Source organism: Mus caroli, unplaced genomic scaffold (genome assembly GCF_978045245.1).
Source record: "Mus caroli unplaced genomic scaffold, Mus_caroli_1 scaffold_13, whole genome shotgun sequence".
Classification (NCBI taxonomy): domain Eukaryota; kingdom Metazoa; phylum Chordata; class Mammalia; order Rodentia; family Muridae; genus Mus; species Mus caroli.
The window spans coordinates 18,500,625-18,520,810 of NW_028227268.1; the positions used below are offsets into that span (position 1 = coordinate 18,500,625).

The 20,186-nt window shown below is 40.2% G+C and overlaps 1 protein-coding gene across 1 annotated transcript in view; it reads left to right on the plus strand.

The window, feature by feature from the left end:
- LOC110304566 (uncharacterized) overlaps nucleotides 1-20,186 on the plus strand; it is an 87,134-nt gene that overhangs the window by 11,164 nt on the left and 55,784 nt on the right. The window contains exons 2-5 of the mRNA XM_085829511.1: nucleotides 327-398; nucleotides 1,372-1,443; nucleotides 5,713-5,784; nucleotides 7,020-7,100. Of these exons, the coding sequence (XP_085685637.1) occupies nucleotides 327-398; nucleotides 1,372-1,443; nucleotides 5,713-5,784; nucleotides 7,020-7,100 (297 nt within the window). The remainder of the gene's footprint in view (nucleotides 1-326; nucleotides 399-1,371; nucleotides 1,444-5,712; nucleotides 5,785-7,019; nucleotides 7,101-20,186) is intronic.

The following is a 20,186-nucleotide window of genomic DNA, read 5'->3' on the forward strand; positions in this document are numbered from 1 at the left end:
TTAATGACCATATTAAATTTTAAATCACATATATTTTTATGGGCTTAAAGAAGGAATTCATTTAGACACAGTAAAAATACTTAGTAATTAACTCTCCTTTTTAACCAAAAGGTGGGTCAGATTAGCAGTTGACCTTTTGAGGAAGTATCTCACCAGTAGTCATGCGTTCTTAACTGTGCTCCCTTGGAGACTGATAGATTCGGGAGTCATAAAGTTGGTGGCGTCCCTCATTCTGCATCGAGCACTTCCATGAAGGTGTTATGATTTTTACTGGTTCTGTTTATTCTTTTCCTATGTATTCAATTATATCAACTGTTTCTCCACAGAAATTTCAAAGGAAATGATATTTCTTACATTGACAAAAATGTATGGAAGGTATACCGTTGGACTGAGAAATTGTGAGTAGTGTGTGTGTGTGCATAGATATATTCTCTCCAAATACTATGCAAAATAGTGCACTAAGGCCTTTTTTGGTCCAGATTTTGAGGTGAATATGTCTGAGGAAAGACATTTCCTCTGTGCATCCCAGTAAATTTCTGATAGCTCAACATGGAAGGTTTAGGGTAGAGATAAGGGTGTTCTAATCCCACTAAATATTGATTGCACTTTCCTGGTAAGTTGCATGAGGTCTGGGGTGCGGTTCAGTGTTAGTACACTTGCCTAGTGCATGAGACCATGAGTTGGAACCTCACTAGTGCAGGCAAAAATTTTAATTTCAATGTTGTGGGGTTTCATAAGAGGCAGATTTGTTTTGCAGTACAGGAATAGTCTATGATGTCATTTTTAGTGGTTAGTAGTTAAGTAAGTGGGATATTGAAACCTTCCTTGTGCCATAATTCCTCAGCTCTGAGGTAACCACTACTCTAAATTGGTATATATATCTATCAGACACATTTGCATATAGAAAATAAGAGTGTCTCAGCCTTCCTTATCACTTTTACATAAATGATAACATCTGGTAACTTATTGTTTTCACTTCATGATATTTAAATTTTTCTTTCACATGTGTAGAGGCTTATACTATTCATTTCCAGTTCTGTTTAATATTTCATAGTGTGGACACATCTGTGAGAATTTAATATTATCCTGCTTGTGTTTAGAGACTATCTGGCTTTTCTGTTACATGTCTGGCTGTAATAAATGCTCTGGATACCTTGGACAAGTGTTTCTATAGACCAGATATCTAGAAATAGAGCCTTTAGGATAGAAACATTTTTACACATGAAATTTTAACAGCCCTAAAAATAAGTAGTGCCAACTTACACTCTAGGCAATAGCACATGACCGAGTGTATCTCTTCATCCCATTTCACCACCAATGTTCTCCGTCTGTTTGATGGTTTTTGATCCAGGTAACCTTTTAATTTTCCAGAATTCTCAGCGAAAATCGTCTGACTGAATTACATAAGGAGTCATTCGAAGGCCTGCTATCCCTCCAGGTTTTGTAAGTTAATTGAGCATATCTATTTGTAAGTAATGAGTTGTCTGTGGATGGATTAGATACTAACATCTCTTCAAACAATAAAACGTGCAATTATTGAGTAGTTTGGCAGTGCTTGCCTATAATCCCAGCCCTGAGGAGGTGGAAAGTGGGAGGATTGCCGCAAGTTGGAGAGCTGCATGGTCTACATAGTGGCTTTCATACCTGCTCCAGGGCTGCTAGGCAAGAGCCTGGCTCTAAAAACATGATCAAAGAAAATCTGCAGTTATGTCTGTCTGTGGGGGTGTCAGCCTATCTCTAACATTAAAATGCCTTTTATGCATTTTAAATTTCCTAAATCATAGACAAGCTTCAAGCAGAAGAACTCCATTTATAGAAGGAAGATGTTAGGAAGATCTGAGCCATTACTGAGACTCACATGACCCTTGTTTTCTAAGGCGTATGCTTCTATTTGGATCTTGCCGTACCTCCATCAAGTCTGGTCCATGTTCCCATTTACTGTAGCCCATGAGTTGGGAGTGCTTTGACACTCTTATGGGACTTGTGTAAGCTGATGTGGCAGGGTGCCTGATAACAACTTAAGGAGGCAAGATTCATTTTGGCCCTTCATCTCAGAGGTTTTTGGTTCCTGACAGCTGGCTCCATTGTTTCTGGGTCTGTGTGTGGGCTTAGAAACCTAACATGTTTACTAATTTAGCCTTTACAAAGAGGTTTAAGACAGCATAGTAGGATTTAAGAAATTAATGTTAACTTTGAATAGTTGTATCAAAGAGAAGAAATTAGCCAACTACATAACTTGAATTTGAAGGTCATTAACCCCGAATGTTTTGACAATATTTTACCCCTTTGAGATACAGTCTCATGTAGCCCAGACTTGCCTTGAACTCTAAATAGCCAATAGCCTGATAAATTCTTGCATCTCTTACCTCACATTTCCAAAGTTCTGGGATTACAGGGATCCATTGTCACATAGTTTTTATAATTCTGGGGATCAAATCCAAGGTTTTTGTGCATGGTAGGCAAGACCTCTACTAACCACGATAGTAGATACCTTATGCTTTTTTTTTTTTTTTTTGAGAATTTGCAGCAGTCCTCCTACTGCAGCTTCCTAAATGTTAGGATTGCATGCATGTGCCATCATATCAAGCTTCATATGACCTGAATGAAATTGACAATGAAATATAGTAGCTAAATAGTAGATTATATAAATATTATTTACACGATGAAGTTATTAGGAGAACAGACTGGTATTACAGTTTTCAGTGTAATAAGTTTTATGCCCATGTCAAAATAGATACTGAAATAGTGGTTAATATGTACATACAAAAGTTTACTTGAAGCAAACATCCCAGAAATACCTCTGTCATTCACTGATTTAAACACTAAAAGGCAGGGGTACTGGCATATGACTTCAATCATAGCACTGGAGAGGTAGAGGCAGGCAAGTCTCTTGAGTTTGGCTGAGGCCAGTCTGGTCCATAGTGAGTTCCAGGCCAGCCAGGGCTATATAGTGTGCAGAGACTGTATAAAAAAGTTTTAAAAAAATCTCAACAATGTTGTCAAGGAAAAAATACTCGCAACAGTAATTCTACTTGTTTAGAGTTAAGAATATTCTATGTTGTTCAGTGCCAGAGCTAGGTTTCTAACCTGTACCCATGGGTTCAGAACAGCACAAATCTTTAATCATTACTGAGCACAAAAGAAAAACAAAGTGACATTTTTTTTTTAAGTGAATGGGGTGTATTTTCACTTAGAGAGTGTTGCGATAATTCTCCAACCCAAATATGCCCTGGCAATGAAAACACAACTCAATTGATATGAATACAAGCCGTGTACCTAGATTGGGCGGAGCTACCACTACACTACCATCTTCCCCATCGGTGAGACCCCTTATAACTTGCGGTTTCTCCAAGCCATGTGCTTCTGCTCCGCTTCCCTGCTTCCCTTCTACCTCCTCTCCTCTGTCTCTCCAACCCCTCCTCTCTCCTAACTTTCAGCTCCACCTTCCCTTTTTTTGCCCAATAACCGGCTCTAGCCTTTTTTTTTTTTTTTTTTTTAAACAAATTAAGGTGGGAGAAGGTTTACAGGAAAGTGCTGATTCATTCCTGGGAGAATGGAGTTAGCATCAAATTACAAATAGCCCCAGAGCTATCAGCAACAAGAGAGCATTAGGGAAGTGCGCATACAGAGTTTTGTTGTTGTTGTTTTTTGTTTGTTGTTTTTTTTCGAGACAGGGTTTCTCTGTGTGTCATCCTGGCTGTCCTGGAACTCTGTAGACTAGGCTGGCCTTGAACTCAGAAATTCGCCTGCTTCTGCCTCCCAAGTGCTAGGATTATAGGTGTGCGCCACCACTGCCTGGCACATATGCAGAGTCTTATATGGTGTGAAAAATCTTCTGTCTTCTGGGTGTGGTGATATACGTCTTTAATCCCAGCATTCTGGAGGCAGAAGCAGGAAGATCTCTCTGAGTTTAAGACCAACCAGGGCTGCATAGTGAGACTTGTCTTAAAAACAAAACCACTTTCCTTCCATAGACACTCAGAGCATGACCATGATTAGTCTTACTTTGTATTGGTATTTTGTGGGGCAGGGGCTTTTGTGACTAAACTACCAAGCTGTACAAATGCTTAGAGAAAATAAAATGAACTTAGTGGAGTAGTCCTTATTATTTTAGTTTATAAACAATCATTTCATGTTAATATTATTATTCATTTATTTAAATGTCCTTCAATTTTAAAAATGTGTTAAATAGAACATGCCAAATACTGCATCTGTTATTGGAGGCACAGAGAGGCATAAGACAAGGCTCCTTCCCTCTCAGAGCTCACATACTGTGAGAGAAACAGCACATGAGCATGAATCTTAATGCTCTGAGACATAGAAGATTCAGCCATGAAGTCATAAACTGAATTTCTTCCAAATAAGCCACGTTTTTTTAAACTCACCAACTATGTGTTTATTTTATAAATATTTGAGTTTGCTCAAATACCTGTGTTAGTCTCAAACTTGGTGGGCAATGTAGATAAGTTGGACTCCATGCTCTCAAGGAGTTTTTAATTAGAAGAAGAGATGCAAAAATAATTTGAAAAGCATGGTGGGGCTGGAGAGATGGCTCAGCAGAGTTCGATTCCCAGCATCAACCTCAGGGGGCTCACAACCTCCTGAACTTGTAGCTCCAGGGGATCAAAAACATACATACACAAAAATAAAAGTGAAATAGTTTTAAAGTAATGAGGTCTGAGGCGTGGGCTCCGTGCCTAAGAGCACAAGCCAGGAAAGCCCAGTGACCCACTCATTTAGTCCTTAGAACCCACACTAGAGAAAAGCCAGACGCAGCGGCATGCATCTTCAGTCAGTCAGCTATCCTACAGTAAGCAGTATGGCAAAAACAAGAGACCCTGCTTCAACAAGGTAGAAGACTGGAACTGATTTCTGGAAACTGTCCTCCTACCTCCACACATATATACATTCAGTTTTTATAGGTCACTGAGGTATACATTGTGTCTAGAGAACAGAAGAAGAGAAAAGACTTGGGTTTGGTTCATGGAAGGTGTTCCAGCACCAGTGCAATTTGAGTAAGACCTTGAACAGTCCCTGGGAATCATCAGGCAGGTCTCTTGGGGAGAATGTGCTAAACACTAAAAACAAGAGTGGAGAAAATGGTACACATCAAAGAGTGAGAGGGGTGCCCTGTTGAGCATCTGCAGAGGATAAAAGGGAAGGTAGTTCGGAACCAGGCCTTCTTTAGGTCTGAGTGCCAAGCCAAGGAGCCATGATGGGATCATGGCTCTGTAACTCATGCACTAAGACAGCCCTCAGTTTCACCTAGAGAACCTGTTAGAACTTCGTGCTGACAGCACCCCCCCCCCAGATACCAATTCAGTAAGTCTGGGGTAGGGCTGAGAATTTCCATCTTAAGCTCCCAGGTGCCAGATTTGTGCTTGTAAATTTAGTATTCAGGAGACTGAGGTGGGAGGACTATATTCTACGTAGAAAGAACCTGTTTCAAAAACAAGTCACTTAATAATTCTCTCAGGAAAGACAGCCTCTGAAACTTACCAGGGTTTATAGCTTTCTATTTATATATGAGGGGCATAAAGGCTGGGATACTTAGTGTAGGTTTTGGGGCTCAAGAAAGTTCAATTATAAAGCCAAAGGTTTAGAGTTTAAACAAAAACAATAGCAGTATCAAGTCTAAATTCTGTTGTTTATTCATGCTAATGAGATATCTAATCGCTAACCAAAGCAATATTTCCCTTTTGCTTTTCCTAGGGATTTATCCTGCAATAAAATACGCTATATTGAAAGAGGGACATTTGAACCATTACCTTTTTTGAAGTATATGTAAGTTACAAATATAACTCATTCATATTTGGAATTTTATAACCCCCATGCTGCTTATTCTGATGCATGATTAAAATTTTGCTAGTAGGAAATAAGCCACACTCAGTACAAATAACACATGTTTTCTCTCATATGGAGAAGGCAGACTTATGTCTATTTTTTTTTCAGTGCTGGGGACCAAACCCAGGGACTTGTACTTGCTAAGCAAGCGCTCAATGAGCTAAATCCACAATCCTTAGACTTACATGTAAATACACACATATGTCTCATGAGTGTAGAAGATAGACTGTGTAGAGCAAGAAAGAAGTCTAGAAGTATGTAGAACAAGAGAGGATGATGGGAGAGAGAAAGACAGCATTTTCTATAAGTTGAAATCTAGATTTAAGTGAGTGGTGTGTGTGTGACATGAAAGAAAAAGTGAGACTGAGGGGGAAGGGGGAGAAGGGGAAGGGACAGTGGATAATGGTAGGAAGGATAAGTAAAATATGCATCCTTACAAACACATATACCATATATAATGTGACCTGTCATGATGAAATCCACTATAGTATGTAGATGAAACATTTTGTAGCTAATAGAAAGTAACTAAAATTACACAGAAAATCATTATGTGTGTGTGCTTACGTCTGTGTACACCCATGCAGATGTGTTTATGTTTTATAGCCTTCTACCATATGAGTCCTGGGGCTTAAACTCAGGCCTGGTGGCCAGCCTTTTTACTCATTGAGCTATCTCACCAACCCACATATTTTTTTGTCTTTGGTTAAACTGAGTGAGACTTGTCTTACACTATAGCGCGGGTTCTTAGTCGGTGTGCCTGTGCATCCAGGTGATATTTGGGAACTGTGGGTTTGCAAATGGCAGACACCACAGCTATTCTAAACACTCTCCAGTATATATAGGACAAACCTATAAGGCAAAACAGGGCTCCAGCCCAAAAATTCAGTGGTACTGAGGTTGTGAAACCCTGTCCTAGAGAAGTAAGATCATTGGGGAAAAAAAGGGGACTTAGTTGTCATTTACAACTACATTAGTACATTGCATATGTAAATATGAAGTATAAATCATAAGCCAATATTATCCACAGTGAGATTTCCTTAGTGAATTGAGAAAGCATTGAAACTGTTTCTGGGAAGGGTTATGTCTCATCATATGCATATTAGGATAATTATTACTGTTTTGAAGAATTTTTTTCTTTTGGCTCATGTCTTTTTAATTTTTAAAAATTATTTTAGGAACCTTGGGTGCAATTTACTCACTGAACTGAGCTTTGGAACATTTCAAGCATGGCATGGAATGCAGTTTTTACAGCAGTTGTAAGTAGGCAAAAGAGTCAGAGATCCTCCCCACCCCCACTCCCACTATTAAGAGTCCCACAAGGACACCAAGCTCCACAACCATATGTATGCAGAGGACTAGCTCAGATCCACACAGGATCTGTGACTGTCATTTCAGTCTCTGCTTAGTTGATTCTGTGGGCTGTGTTCTTGTGTATCCTCAACTTATCTGGTTTTCTTTAAGGGTTATTACTCATTTCCTCCTATTTTTGTTTCTTTTCCTTGATTTCTTTAAGGGATTTATTAATTTTCTTTTTAAGGACTCGCTCACCTTCATAAAGTTCAGCTTAAGGTCATTTTCTTGTGCTTCAGCCGTGCTGGAATATCCAGGGCTTGCTGTAGTAGGATAACTGGGTTCTGGTGGTGGCATATTGCTTTTGCTGTGGTTGTGTTCTTACACTGGTGTCTAGGCATCTGGATTTAGGGTGATTATAGATCTAGGCGCTGATTTCTGTGTTTGTCTTTGTTGAATGGGTGTTTTGTTCCTTGGTTTCTGTTTCCTCTCTGGTCTTTTGGCCAGGGTGGCCTATAGTTGAATAGAGGGTTTTTGCCCAAGTTGGTGGCTGGACTTCTGATACCCAGGTAGCCTTTGTTGGAGCAGAGGCCTTCCACCAGAGTTGTGGGGTTCTGGCATCCTGCATGGCCTCAGAGGTTCTGGCAGCAGGTATGGACTCTGGTGGGACACAAGCTTCTTGCATCTTTTCCAAAGGCAAGTTGCCAAGGGAGAGAAGAGGAATTCTGTGACACCTACTACATGATTCCTGGAGTGTTTTTAAGTGAAGTTCTATTTTCCCTGCATTACAAACTTTGTACAAAGGTCTCAACCAAGGTGGGTTTGTCCAGAACTGAATGGAGCCTAACCTCAAAGGCTTCTCATTGCACAGAATGTGTCAAAGTCCTGACTGGGGCTCTAGCAGCTTCTATATTAATAAACTCTGCATAATTATTAATCGAATATTTAATTTCCAAAATTAGTTAAGGGTCAGGCTCCTCAAGATCCATAGTCACCTCTGGTTCCTGGTACTTACTGGAATACAGCCTCCATGTTACTGACAAACACTGATGCTACATGTTAGTGGTACCTAACCTAAGAGGGGCAGATGCTCTTGAGTCTGAAATTCAGGTCAAAGACACACCAAAAGCTCATTAGTTATGTACCATTGCTTTATTGATAGCAGGATTCTTACCCGTTTTGTATAAAAATATTTCAAAGATCTAATAGTTGGTTTATAATCTACATGGTAAGTGTATACTCACCCCCTGAATTAAAGTGCTTCTTTTTATCCACAGAGACCCAGACTGGTGGATTTTAAAAATTCTTTTAGTCAATTAATTGCTTCTAACAATAAAATTCCACGATTTTACAAACTGAAGAACTCCACAAAGCAGAACAGCTTCATATTATTCACATGCTGGCTTCTCTAATGCATGCAAGCATTATGCTGAAAACAAATATGAGCTAAAAGAAAGTGAAAGATCTAAGCTGTACCCTATCTAAAGCTTTTAGTTCCTGTAGAACTTACCTACAGAGTATTATCAACACTGAGTGTAGCCACACTGAGGCTAACGGAGCTGCCAGCCTGTTTTGGAAACAGCCAGTGTTTCCCCTGCTCCCCTGGTATTGGTTTCCTGTAGGAAGCTATCCATCTGCAAAAGTTCGCTCTTTTCAGGAAATGGTCCTCCCTTTGGTCTGGACAGGATCCTGGCATCTGCCTCTCACATTCAGATGGCACAGACACTGAAGATGAGTAGAGCAACTTCAGTCAGTCCTTTGGATGGTTTAGTGGGATGTTGAGTTTGTAGTCATCCTGCAGTTTTGAGAGGGTCACATCCAACATTTGTGACACCTTTTCCTGTTGCATCCTATTTTCCTGCTGGTATAGCAAGGCGTCTTCTCCTCTAATCCTGATAATTTGTCCTCTGTCTGAAGCCGGTTTTTGATTATGAGGTGTCTATGATGTTTCTGAGGTGTCTGTTATGTTTCTGGTACTAGGTAAAGTATTGACACAAATAAGATAACATGTTGAGCTGCTTCTTCTTCGGGAAAACACCAAATGACAGATGACACTGGTGCAGCAGGAGGGGGGGGTTGGACCCACGGGCCCAGGATTAGGAGGCCTCCAGCAGCTTCCACAGAGGATCCAGCAGCAATCTTAGGGGTCGTGGAGGCCGTGGCGTGGTGGAGGCCGAGGGGCTCGTGGAGGTAAAGCAGAAGACAAGAAGTGGATCCCCATCTTCAAGCCGGGGCGCCTGCTTAAGGACATGAAGATGAAGTCCTTGGAAGAGATCAGCCTGTTCTCCATGCCCATTAAGGAGTCTGAGATCATTGACTTTTTCCTGGGTGCATCCCTAAAGGATGAGGTTCTGAAAATCATTCCAGTGCAGAAGCAGACTCGGGCTGGCCAGCGCACCAGGTTTAAGGCTTTCCTCACTGTTGGGGACTACAGTGGTCATGTTGGTCTTGGTGTTAAGTGCTCCAAGGAGGTCGCCACTGCCGTCCAAGCTTGCCATCATCTTGGCCAAGCTTTCCATCGTCCCTGTGCGGAGAGGCTGCTGGGCGAACAAGATTGGCAAGGCCCACACTGTTCCATGCAAGGTGACAGGCTGTTGTGGCTCTGTGCTGGTGCGTCTCTTTCCTGCCCCCAGAGGCACTGTCATTGTCTCTGCTCCTGTACCCAAGAAACTACCAAGGATGGCCGGTATAGATGACTGCTACACTTCAGCCAGAGGCTGCACTGCCACCCTGGGCAACTTTGCCAAGGCCACCTTTGATACCATCTCTAAGGCCTACAGCTACCTGACCCCTGACCTCTGGAAAGAGACTGTGTTCACCAAGTCTCCTTTTCAGGAATTTCTGATTGTCTTGTGAAAACCCACACCAGAGTTTCTGTTTAGAGGACTCAGGCTCCAGCTATGGCTACCACATAAGGGTTTTTATACAAGAAAAATAAATTGAGTTTGTTTTTAAAAGAACAGATAATATGTTGAAAGTTCATAGAATGGTGTTTGGCACATAATAAATACTCAAACATCATCATATCTCATTTTTTACTTTCTCCCAGACTCTTGCAGTCTTACTATTCTTTTTTCAGTTAATTTATTTTTTGCATATGAGTGATCTGTCTCCATATACACACCAGAAGAGGAAATTGGAAATTGGGTCCCATTACAGATGGTTATGAGCCACCATGTAGTTGCTAGGGATTAGAGAAGCAGCCTGTATTCTTAACTACTGAACTATCTCTCCAGCCCCACAGTATTACTATTCTTTTTTATTTATTTATTTTTATTAGATATTTTCTTCATTTACCCTATACCCTCCCCTCCCCCTGTCCTGCTCTGCTCCTCAACCCACCCACTCCCACTTCCTGGCCCTGGCATTCCCCTGTACTGAGGCATATAATCTTTGCAAGACCAAGGGCCTCTCCTCCCATAGATGGCCTACTAGGCCAAACTCTGCTAAATATTCAACTGGAGACACAAGCTCTGGGGGGTGCTGGTTGGTTCATATTGTTATTCCTTCTATAGGGTTGCAGGCCCCTTTAGCTCCTTGGGTACTTTCTCTAGCTCCTTCACTGGGGCCCCTGTGTTCCATCCAATAGATGACTGTGAACATCCACTTCTGTATTTGCCAGGCACTGGCATATCCTCACAAGAGACAGCTATATCAGGGTCCTGTCAGCAAAATCTTGCTGGTATATGCAATAGTGTCTGGGTTTGGTGGTTGTTTATAGGATGGATCCCCGGGTGGGGCAGTCTCTGGATGGTCCTTCCTTCCATCTCAGCTCTGAACTTTGTCTCTATAATGCCTTCTATGGGGATTTTGTTCCCCATTCTAAGAAGGAACGAAGTATCCACACTTTGGTCTTCCTTCTTCTTGAGTTTCATGTGTTTTGCAAATTGTATCTTGGGTATTCTAGGTTTCTGGGCTAATATCCACTTATCAGTGAGTGCATATCATGTGTGTTCTTTTGTGATTGGATTACCTCACTCAGGATGATATCCTCCAGATCCATCCATTTGCCTAGGAATTTCATAAATTCATTCTTTTTAATAGCTGAGTAGTACTCCATTGTGTAAATGTACCACATTTTCTGTATCCATTCTTCTGTTGAGGGACATCTGGGTTCTTTCCAGCTTCTGGCTATTATAAATAAGGCTGCTATGAACATAGTAGAGCATGTGTTCTTATTTCAAGTTGAAACATTTTCTGGGTATATGCCCAGGAGAGGTATTGCTGGATCTTCCAGTAGTACTGTGTCCAGTTTTTTGAGAAACCACCAAACTGATTTCCAGAGTGGTTGTACCAGCTTGCAGTCCCACCAACAATGGAGGAGTGTTCCTCTTTCTCCAAATCCTCACCAGCATCTGCTGTCACCTGAATTTTTGATCTTAGTCATTCTGACTGGTGTGAGGTGGAATCTCAGGGTTGTTTTGATTTGCATTTCCCTGATGATTAAGGATGTTGAACATTTTTTCAGGTGCTTCTCAGCCATTTGGTATTCCTCAGTTGAGAACTCTTTGTTTAGCTGTGTACCCCATTTTTAATAGGGTTATTTGATTTTTCTGGACTCCTACTTCTTGAGTTCTTTATATATATTGGATATTAGTCCCCTATCGGATTTAGGATAGGTAAAGATCCTTTCCCAATCTGTTGGTGGTCTTTTTGTCTTATTGACAGTGTCTTTTGCCTTACAGAAGCTTCAAGACTTTATGAGATCCCATTTGTTGACTTTCCGATCTTACAGCACAAGCCATTGCTGTTCTATTCAGGAATGTTTCCCCTGTGCCCATATGTTCTAGGCTTTTCCCCACTTTCTCCTCTATAAGTTTCAGTTTCTCTGGTTTTATGTGGAGTTCTTTGATCCACTTAGACTTGAGCTTTGTATAAGGAGATAAGAATGAATCAATTCGCATTCTTCTACATGATAACCGCCAGTTGAGCCAGCACTATTTGTTGAAAATGCCGTCTTTTCCCACTGGATGGTTTTAGCTCCCTTGTCAAAGATCAAGTGCCATAGGTGTGTGGATTCATCTCTGGATTTTCAATTCTATTCCATTGATCCACCTGTCTGTCTCTGTACTAGTACCATGCAGTTTTTGTTTTTGTTTTTGTTTTTTAATCACAATTGCACTGTAGTACAGCTTGAGGTCAGGCATGGTGATTCCACCAGAGGTTCTTTTATTGTAGAGAATAGTTTTTGCTATCCTAGTTTTTTTTGTTATTCCAGATGAATTTGCAAATTGCCCTTTCTAACTTGGTGAAAAATTGAGTTGGAATTTTGATGGGGATTGCATTGAATCTAAAGAATGCTTTTGGCAAGATAGCCATTTTTACTCTATTGATCCTGCCAATCCATGAGCATGGGAGATCTTTCCATCTTCTGAGATCTCCTTTGATTTCTTTCTTCAGAGACTCGACGGTCTTCTCATACAGATCTTTCACTTCCTTCGTTAGAGTCACACCAAGGTATTTTATATTATTTGTGACTATTGTGAAGGGTGTTGTTTCCCTAATTTCTTTCTCAGCCCTTTTATCCTTTTTGTAGAGAAAGGCCACTGATTTGTTTTGAGTTAATTTTATATCCAGCTACTGCACTGAAGCTGTTTATCAGGTTTAGGAGTTCTCTGGTGGAATTTTTAGGATCACTTATATATACTATCATATCATCTGCAAATAGTGATTTTGACTTCTTCCTTTCCAATTTGTATCCCCTTGATCTTCCTTTTGTTGTCGAATTGCTCTGGCTAGGACTTCAAGTACTATATTGAATAGGTAGGGAGAAAGTGGGTAGCCTTGTCTAGTCCCTGATTTTAGTTGGATTGCTTCAAGTTTCTCTCCACTTAGTTTGATGTTGGCTACTGGTTTGATGTATATTGCTTTTACTATGTTTAGGTATGGGCCTCGAATTCCTGATCTTTCCAAGACTTTTATCATGAATGGGTGTTGGATTTTCTCAAATGCTTTCTCAGCATCTAATGAGATGATCATGTGGTTTTTGTCTTTGAGTTTGTTTATATAATGGATTACGTTGATGAATTTCCATATATTAAACCATCCCTGCATCCCTGGGATGAAGCCTACTTGATCATGATGGACAATTGTTTTGATGTGTTCTTGGATTCAGTTTGTGAGAATTTTATTGAGTATTTTTGCATCCATATTCATAAGGGAAATTGATCTGAAGTTCTCTTTCTTTGTTAGATCTTTGTGTGGTTTAGGTATCAGAGTTATTGTAGCTTCATAAAAGAATTGGGTAGAGTACCTTCTGTTTCTATTTTGTGAAATAGTTAGAGGAGTATTGGAATTAGGTCTTCTTTAAAGGTCTGATAGACCTCTGCAATAAATCCATCTGGTCCTGGGCTCTTTTTGGTTGGGAGACTATTAATGACTGCTTCTATTTCTTTAGGGGATTTGGGGCTGTTTAGATCGTTAATCTGATCTGGATTTAGCTTTGGTACCTGGTATCTGTCTAGAAAATTGTTCATTTCATCCAGGTTTTCCAGTTTTGTTGAGTATAGCCTTTTGTAATAGGATCTGATGATGCTTTAGATTTCCTCAGGTTCTGTTGTTATGTCTCCCTTTTCATTTCTGATTTTGTTAATTAGGATACTGTCCCTGTGCCCTCTAGTTAGTCTGGCTAAGGGTTTATCTATCTTGTTGATTTTATCAAAAAACCAGCTCCTGGTTTTGTTGATTCTCTGCATAGTTCTTTTTGTTTCTTCTTGGTTGATTTCAGCCCTGAGTTTGATTATTTCCTGCTGTCTACTCCTCTTGGGTGAATTTGCTTCTTTTTGTTCTAGAGCTTTTAGGTGTGCTGTCAAGCTGCTAGTGTGTGCTCTTTCTAGGTTTTTTTTTTTTTTTGGTGGCACTCAGAGCTATGAGTTTTCCTTTTAGGACTACTTTCATTGTGTCCTATAAGTTTGGGTGTGTTGTTGCTTCATTGTCATTAAATTCTAAAAAGTCTTTAATTTCTTTCTTTATTTCTTCCTTGACCAAGTTATCATTGAGTAGAGTGTTGTTCAGCATCCACGTCAACGTTGGCCTTCTATTATTTATGTTGTTATTGAAGATCAGCCTTAGTCTGTGGTGATCTAATAGGATGCATGGAATAATTTCAATATTTTTGTATCTGTTGAGGCTTGTTTTGTGACTGATTATATGGTCAGTTTTGGAGAAGGTACCATGTGGTGCTGAGAAGAAGGTATATCCTTTTGTTTTAGGATAAAATGTTCTGTAGATAGCTGTTAAATCCATTTGTTTCATAACTCTTGTTAATTTCACAGTGTCTCTGTTTAGTTTCTGTTTCAAGAATCTGTCCATTGATGAGAGTGGGGTGTTAAAGTCTCCCACTATTGTTGTGTGTGGTGCAATGTGTGCTTTGAACTTTATTAAAGTTTCTTTAATGAATGTGGCTGCCCTTGCATTTTGAGCATAGATATTCAGAATTGAGAGTTCCTCTTGGAAGATTTTACCTTTGATGAGTATGAAGTGCCCCTCCTTGTCTTTTTTGATAACTTTGGGTTGGAAGTCGATTTTATTAGATATTAGAATGGCTACTCCAGCTTGTTTCTTTGGACTGTTTGCTTTGAAAATTGTTTTCCAGCCTTACTCTGAGGTAGTGTCTGTCTTTGTCCCTGAGTTAGGTTTCCTGTATGCAGCAAAATGTTGGGTCCTGTTTATATAACCAGTCTGTTAGTCTGTGTCTTTTTATTGGGGAATTGAGTCCATTGATATTAAGAGATATTAAGGAAAAGTAATTGTTGCTTCCTATTATTTTTGTTGTTAGAGTTGGCATTCTGTTCTTGCAGTTATCTTCTTTTAGGTTTGTTGAAGAATTACTTTCTTGCTTTTTCTAGGGTGTCATTTCCCTTCTTGTGTTGGAGTTTTCCCTTTATTATCCTTTGAAGAGCTAGATTCGTGGAAAGATATTGTATCAATTTGGTTTTGTCATGGAATACTTTGGTTTCTCCATCTATGGTAATTGAGTTTTGCTGGGTATAGTAGCCTGGGCTGGCATTTGTGTTCTCTTAGGGTCTGTATAACATCTGTCCAGGATCATCTGACTTTCATAGTCTCTGTTAAGAAGTCTGGTGTAATTCTAATAGGTCTGCCTTTATATGCTACTTGACCTTTTTCACTTACTGCTTTCAATATTCTATCTTTATTTAGTGCATTTGTTGTTCTGATTATTATGTGATGGGGGAATTCCTTTTCTGGTCCAGTCTATTTGGAGTTCTGTAGGCTTCTTGTATATTCATGGGCATCTCTCTTTAGGTTAGGGAAGTTTTCTTCTATAATTTTGTTGAAGATATTTACTGCTCCTTTAAGTTGAAAATCTTCATTCTCATCTATAACTATTATCCTTAGGTTTGGTCTTCTCATTGTGTCCTGGACTTCCTGGATGTTTTGAGTTAGGATATTTTTGCATTTTGCATTTTCTTTGATTGTTGTGTCCATGTTTTCTATGGAATCTTCTGCACCTGAGATTCTCTCTTCCATCTCTTGTATTCTGTTGTTGATACTCGCATCTATGGTTTCTGATTTCTTTCCTAGGATTTCTATCTCCAGAGTTGTCTCCCTTTGTGATTTCTTTATTGTTTCTACTTCCATTTTTAGGTCCTGGATGATTTTGTTCAATTCTTTCACCTGTTTGGTAGTGTTTTCCTATAAGGGATTCTTTAAGGGATTTTTGTGTTTCCTCTTTAAGGGCTTCTACCTGTTTACCTGTGTTCTCCTGTATTTCTTTAAGGGAGTTATTTATTTCCTTCTTAAAGTCCTCCATCATTATCATGAGAAGTGACTTTAGATCCATATCTTGCTTTTCTGGTGTGATGGTGTATCCAGGACTTGCTATGGTGAGAGAGTTTGGTTCTGATGATGCCAAGTAACCTTGGTTTCTGTTGCTTCTGTTCTTATGCTTGCCTCCTACCATCTGATTATCTCAAGTGCTTGCTGCCCTCAATATATCTGATTGAACCCTGTTCTTCCTATAATCCCAGTTGATTCAGGACTCCTCAGAGTCCAGCTTTCTCTGTGATCCTGTAATTCCAGGATCCTGTGAACCTGAGATTCTGGGTGTGTCAGAGTTCTTGGCAGTCAAGCTTCCTCTGAGACCCTGAGATCCTGGTGTGATCAAGCTCCTGGTATCCTGAAATCCTAAGATCCTGGGTGTGTTACAGTTCCTGGAAATGGTGTCTCTTCTGGGGACTGTGGGGCTGTCTGGTGTGTTCGAAACCAAGGTATACCAGCACCAATCAGAAGGAACCCAAGCTGCTGGTCAGGCAGGGCTCCTGTGTCCTTGCTCCTGCTGTCACAGGCTTGTCACGATTGGTTTGGAACAGATGTTGTGTTCCACTCACCAGTGATGCTAAGATCCTGGATGTGCTAGGGCACCTGCAACATGGAGAGTCCTCAGGGACCATGGGACAGTCTGCAGAGTTCGCGCCCAAGGTGCCATTATTACTATTCTTATGACCAATTTGTGATTAAAAATTGTTGAAACTGAGAAATCTTGACTCACATGTCCAGGTTCACACCGTTAACATGTACAGAACTTCTTAGCAGCTTTGCATGTAATTTTCTGGGTAGCATTCCTTTCCTTATAATAGGAGCTAAACTTGACAATCCATTTCCCTCAGGAAACACTAGAGCTTCTGGACACACCACCGTCACCATTCTCAGAACTCCTGTCCCTGGTCCATTAGACATATGAACTCACTACTTCTAAGCATGCCCCTCTTAGATGCCCTGTCTCATTCACATTCACTCCAGATAGGAAAATGCTATTAAGGACTTCCTAAGTCTGAGGTTGTCTTACCCAATCACATCAGTAGAACGTTACAGATCTAGAATTTGAGTCTTGCTGGTTCTTCTCTCCATTTTCATCACCAGCTATCTTCATTAAGGTGATTCTTAGCATTGTGATTAAGATATCTTGACCTTTCTATTTCCTTGGACTCTACTGGTATAACACAAAATCCTACACCGAGGAGCTTGGAGTGGGGAGGTGTGCTCAAAGGCTCATGGACCTTGTAGATGAGGAAAAGAAAGGATTTCTTCTTTCCTCACATTCTTCTTGCATGTTGAAACAGGGTCTGGGTCACTGCTTATTTTGATTCCTCTAAGGAAGCTGTTTCCCTGCCTGTCTTTGGGATTCTAGTGTGAGTGCTTTTGGAGGCAGTCTTAGCCTCTCCCTTCTAACTGTGCAGAACTGCAAGGTCAGCCAGGGGTGAACTTCCTCGTGAAGTTTTGGTTGTTTTTTACCTATGCCCATGCATACACATGTTCATGGACTTCCAAATACTCAGGTATGTGACTTGTGCTCCTCTGGCTTTTCAGGGATATATTGGAGCATCTTAGACTTCCTACAGATGTCTTATTCTTCAGCTTTTCTGTTAAGCTTGTTGCTTAGGCTATTTTTCATCCTAACTATAATCCGATTTCTCATGTAGCTGTCATAGTTAAAATATTTGCCTGGAATTGTTTTCTGAAATCAACTCTTAGAAAGATCAGCATGCAGTTATATCAAATAAAGACAGGCCATTCTAGTGACATCTCCCAGAGACCTACCAATGAGGCTTTGAAGGATCTCAACTTGACGTTGTTCCCCATAGTGGTGGGGTTATAGGCTGTTGTGTTTTTATTATAATTATCTATTTACTCTTTTATAGTTTTATATTTTTTTGAGAATTTCATACATTAAGATAACATGACTCTTTCAGCAGTCAGCTATGATTTATTGAAAGCAGAAGCACATTCATGTAAGCCTGTACACACACACACACACACACACACACACACACACACACAGAGTAAAGCACACAAAAGAGACATACCCCCAAGTGGGAAGGGAGCCCAGAACCATGTTTGAGTATTCTCTGACAGTGGGGGTTTTCATGTAACATGTTTTGATCAAACCCATCTCCACATTCTTCCCCCTTTAGTTCATCCCCTACACCTCCCACTACTTTCCCCTCCTAACAACTTTGAGTGTTCTTTAAAAACAAAAACTCACCATGGCTTCTTGGTGCTGCCTGTATGTGCATGGCATGAGTGTAGGACCATCTGCTGGAGCATGGATAGCCTCTCAAGACCTACATCTCTGAATCTACTATTCTCCCCACCCAGAAACCATCAGTTGTCAGTAGCTCCTCAGATAGGGATAGAACTTCATGAGTCCTTCCCCCTTCCATGCTATGATTTTAACTAAGTTGGTCTTATACCAGTCTCGTGCATATAGTTCCAGATGGTATGAGTTTATTTTTGCAACAGTGCAAATGTCTAGCAAATACTGTTTCTCTGAAGACATCTACTCCCTTTAGCATTTGCAGTCTTTCTTTCCCCTCTTTTATGGTGATCCATGAGCCTTTGGGGGACAGGATTTGGTATAGTATAGATGTCCCATTTATAGTTGAGTACTCCATAGTCTCTTATTCTTTTCATGTTGACCATTTGTAGGTCTTTGTGTATTCATCTACTGTAAAAAGAAATTTAAAAAAGAAGCTTCTCTGATTAGAGTTGAAAGGTGCACTAATCTGTGGGCATAAAAATAAGAATGTAGCGAACAGTTCATTATTATGTCCAGAATAAATAGTACTTGGGTCTCCTCTATAGCCAATGAACTAGTGAATTACAGGTTTTTCGCCTAGTTTGTGCCAAACATGAATTCTGTCTTAGGTAGTGGGCTTTAAATCTAATCAGAAAGTGATTGGTAACTTGGATAACATTTCTGCCACTATTGCACCAGTGGCTTGTTATAGTTGCTGAAGTTTTACAACTTGGTAATTTCAGTCATTCTTTTTCTCCTCCATTAGTGTACATAGCATTTTCCAGCACTTTCCAGCTATGAAAACTAGCTATTAGGGGATGAAGCTTCCAGATTGAATGACAGTAGCCCCCATAGGCTCATATATTTGAATACTTGGTCCTCAGTTGGTGAAATTGTTTGGGAAGGATTAGAAAGAATGGCCTTCTTGGAGGAGTTTTGTCACTGGGTGTAGGCCTTAAGGTTTTAAAAGGCTCTAGCTATTCTCAGTGCTCTTTTACTCTCTGCCTTCTATTTGTGGATCAAGATGTAAGCTCTCAGCTGTTTCTGCAACCACACCTATACTTTCCATCAAAGACTCGAACCTGCTGAAAGTATAAGCTTAATTAAACACTTTCTAAGTTTTCTTGGTCATGGTGTTTTACCATAGCTATATAAAGTAGCTCAGGCAAGTAGCACTTGATTTCTCCATGCCCTATGTCTCAAATATGTTGTATCTTCAGCTATATGGTCTTATGATCAAATATACAGGGTAACCAATAGATTGGAAATAGCCTGTAATATTTAGGAGGGGATCTAAGGGAACCCCTCTGACCAACAACTTGAAAAGAAGTAATCCATATTAGGTGTACTTTGGCTTTTTATTTGATAGCTTATGTTGTCTGAAGGAGGCATCGTCTCTCCATTATAGGGTGACTCTGTTAAACATATCCACACACACACACCAAATAATTTTTTTTTTTTTTTTTTTTTTTGGTTTTTCGAGACAGGGTTTCTCTGTGTAGCCCTGGCTGTCCTGGCACTCACTTTGTAGACCAGGCTGGCCTCGAACTCAGAAATCCGCCTGCCTCTGCCTCCCGAGTGCTGGGATTAAAGGCGTGCGCCACCACGCCCGGCATAATTTTTTATTCAAATCCACCTCCACATTCTTTTCTCTTTAATTCAGCTCTTATACCTCCCATCACTTTGCCCTCCCAACATTTTAGAAGGAAGCTTTTATTCTGCAGGTGTAATTGTCATCTCAGAGGTTTACTGTTGAATAAACTCACTCTTGCTAGCTCTTTTTGAACTGGCTGGCTGGTTTAACTTATTAGCTGTTCTGACTCAAACTCCTCTCCAAGCTGACTGATTCAAACTAGTTTTTCTCAGCTTCTGGCTAAATTGCTCTGCCTGGCCTCAAACTAACTATAGCATTCTGTTCTAATCTTTTGGCTCCTCATTCTCTGACTTGTCTTGTCTTCACCTGTTTTTAGCTTGTTCTTTCTGCAACCTTTCTCCATAAAACTGTCCTAGTAAA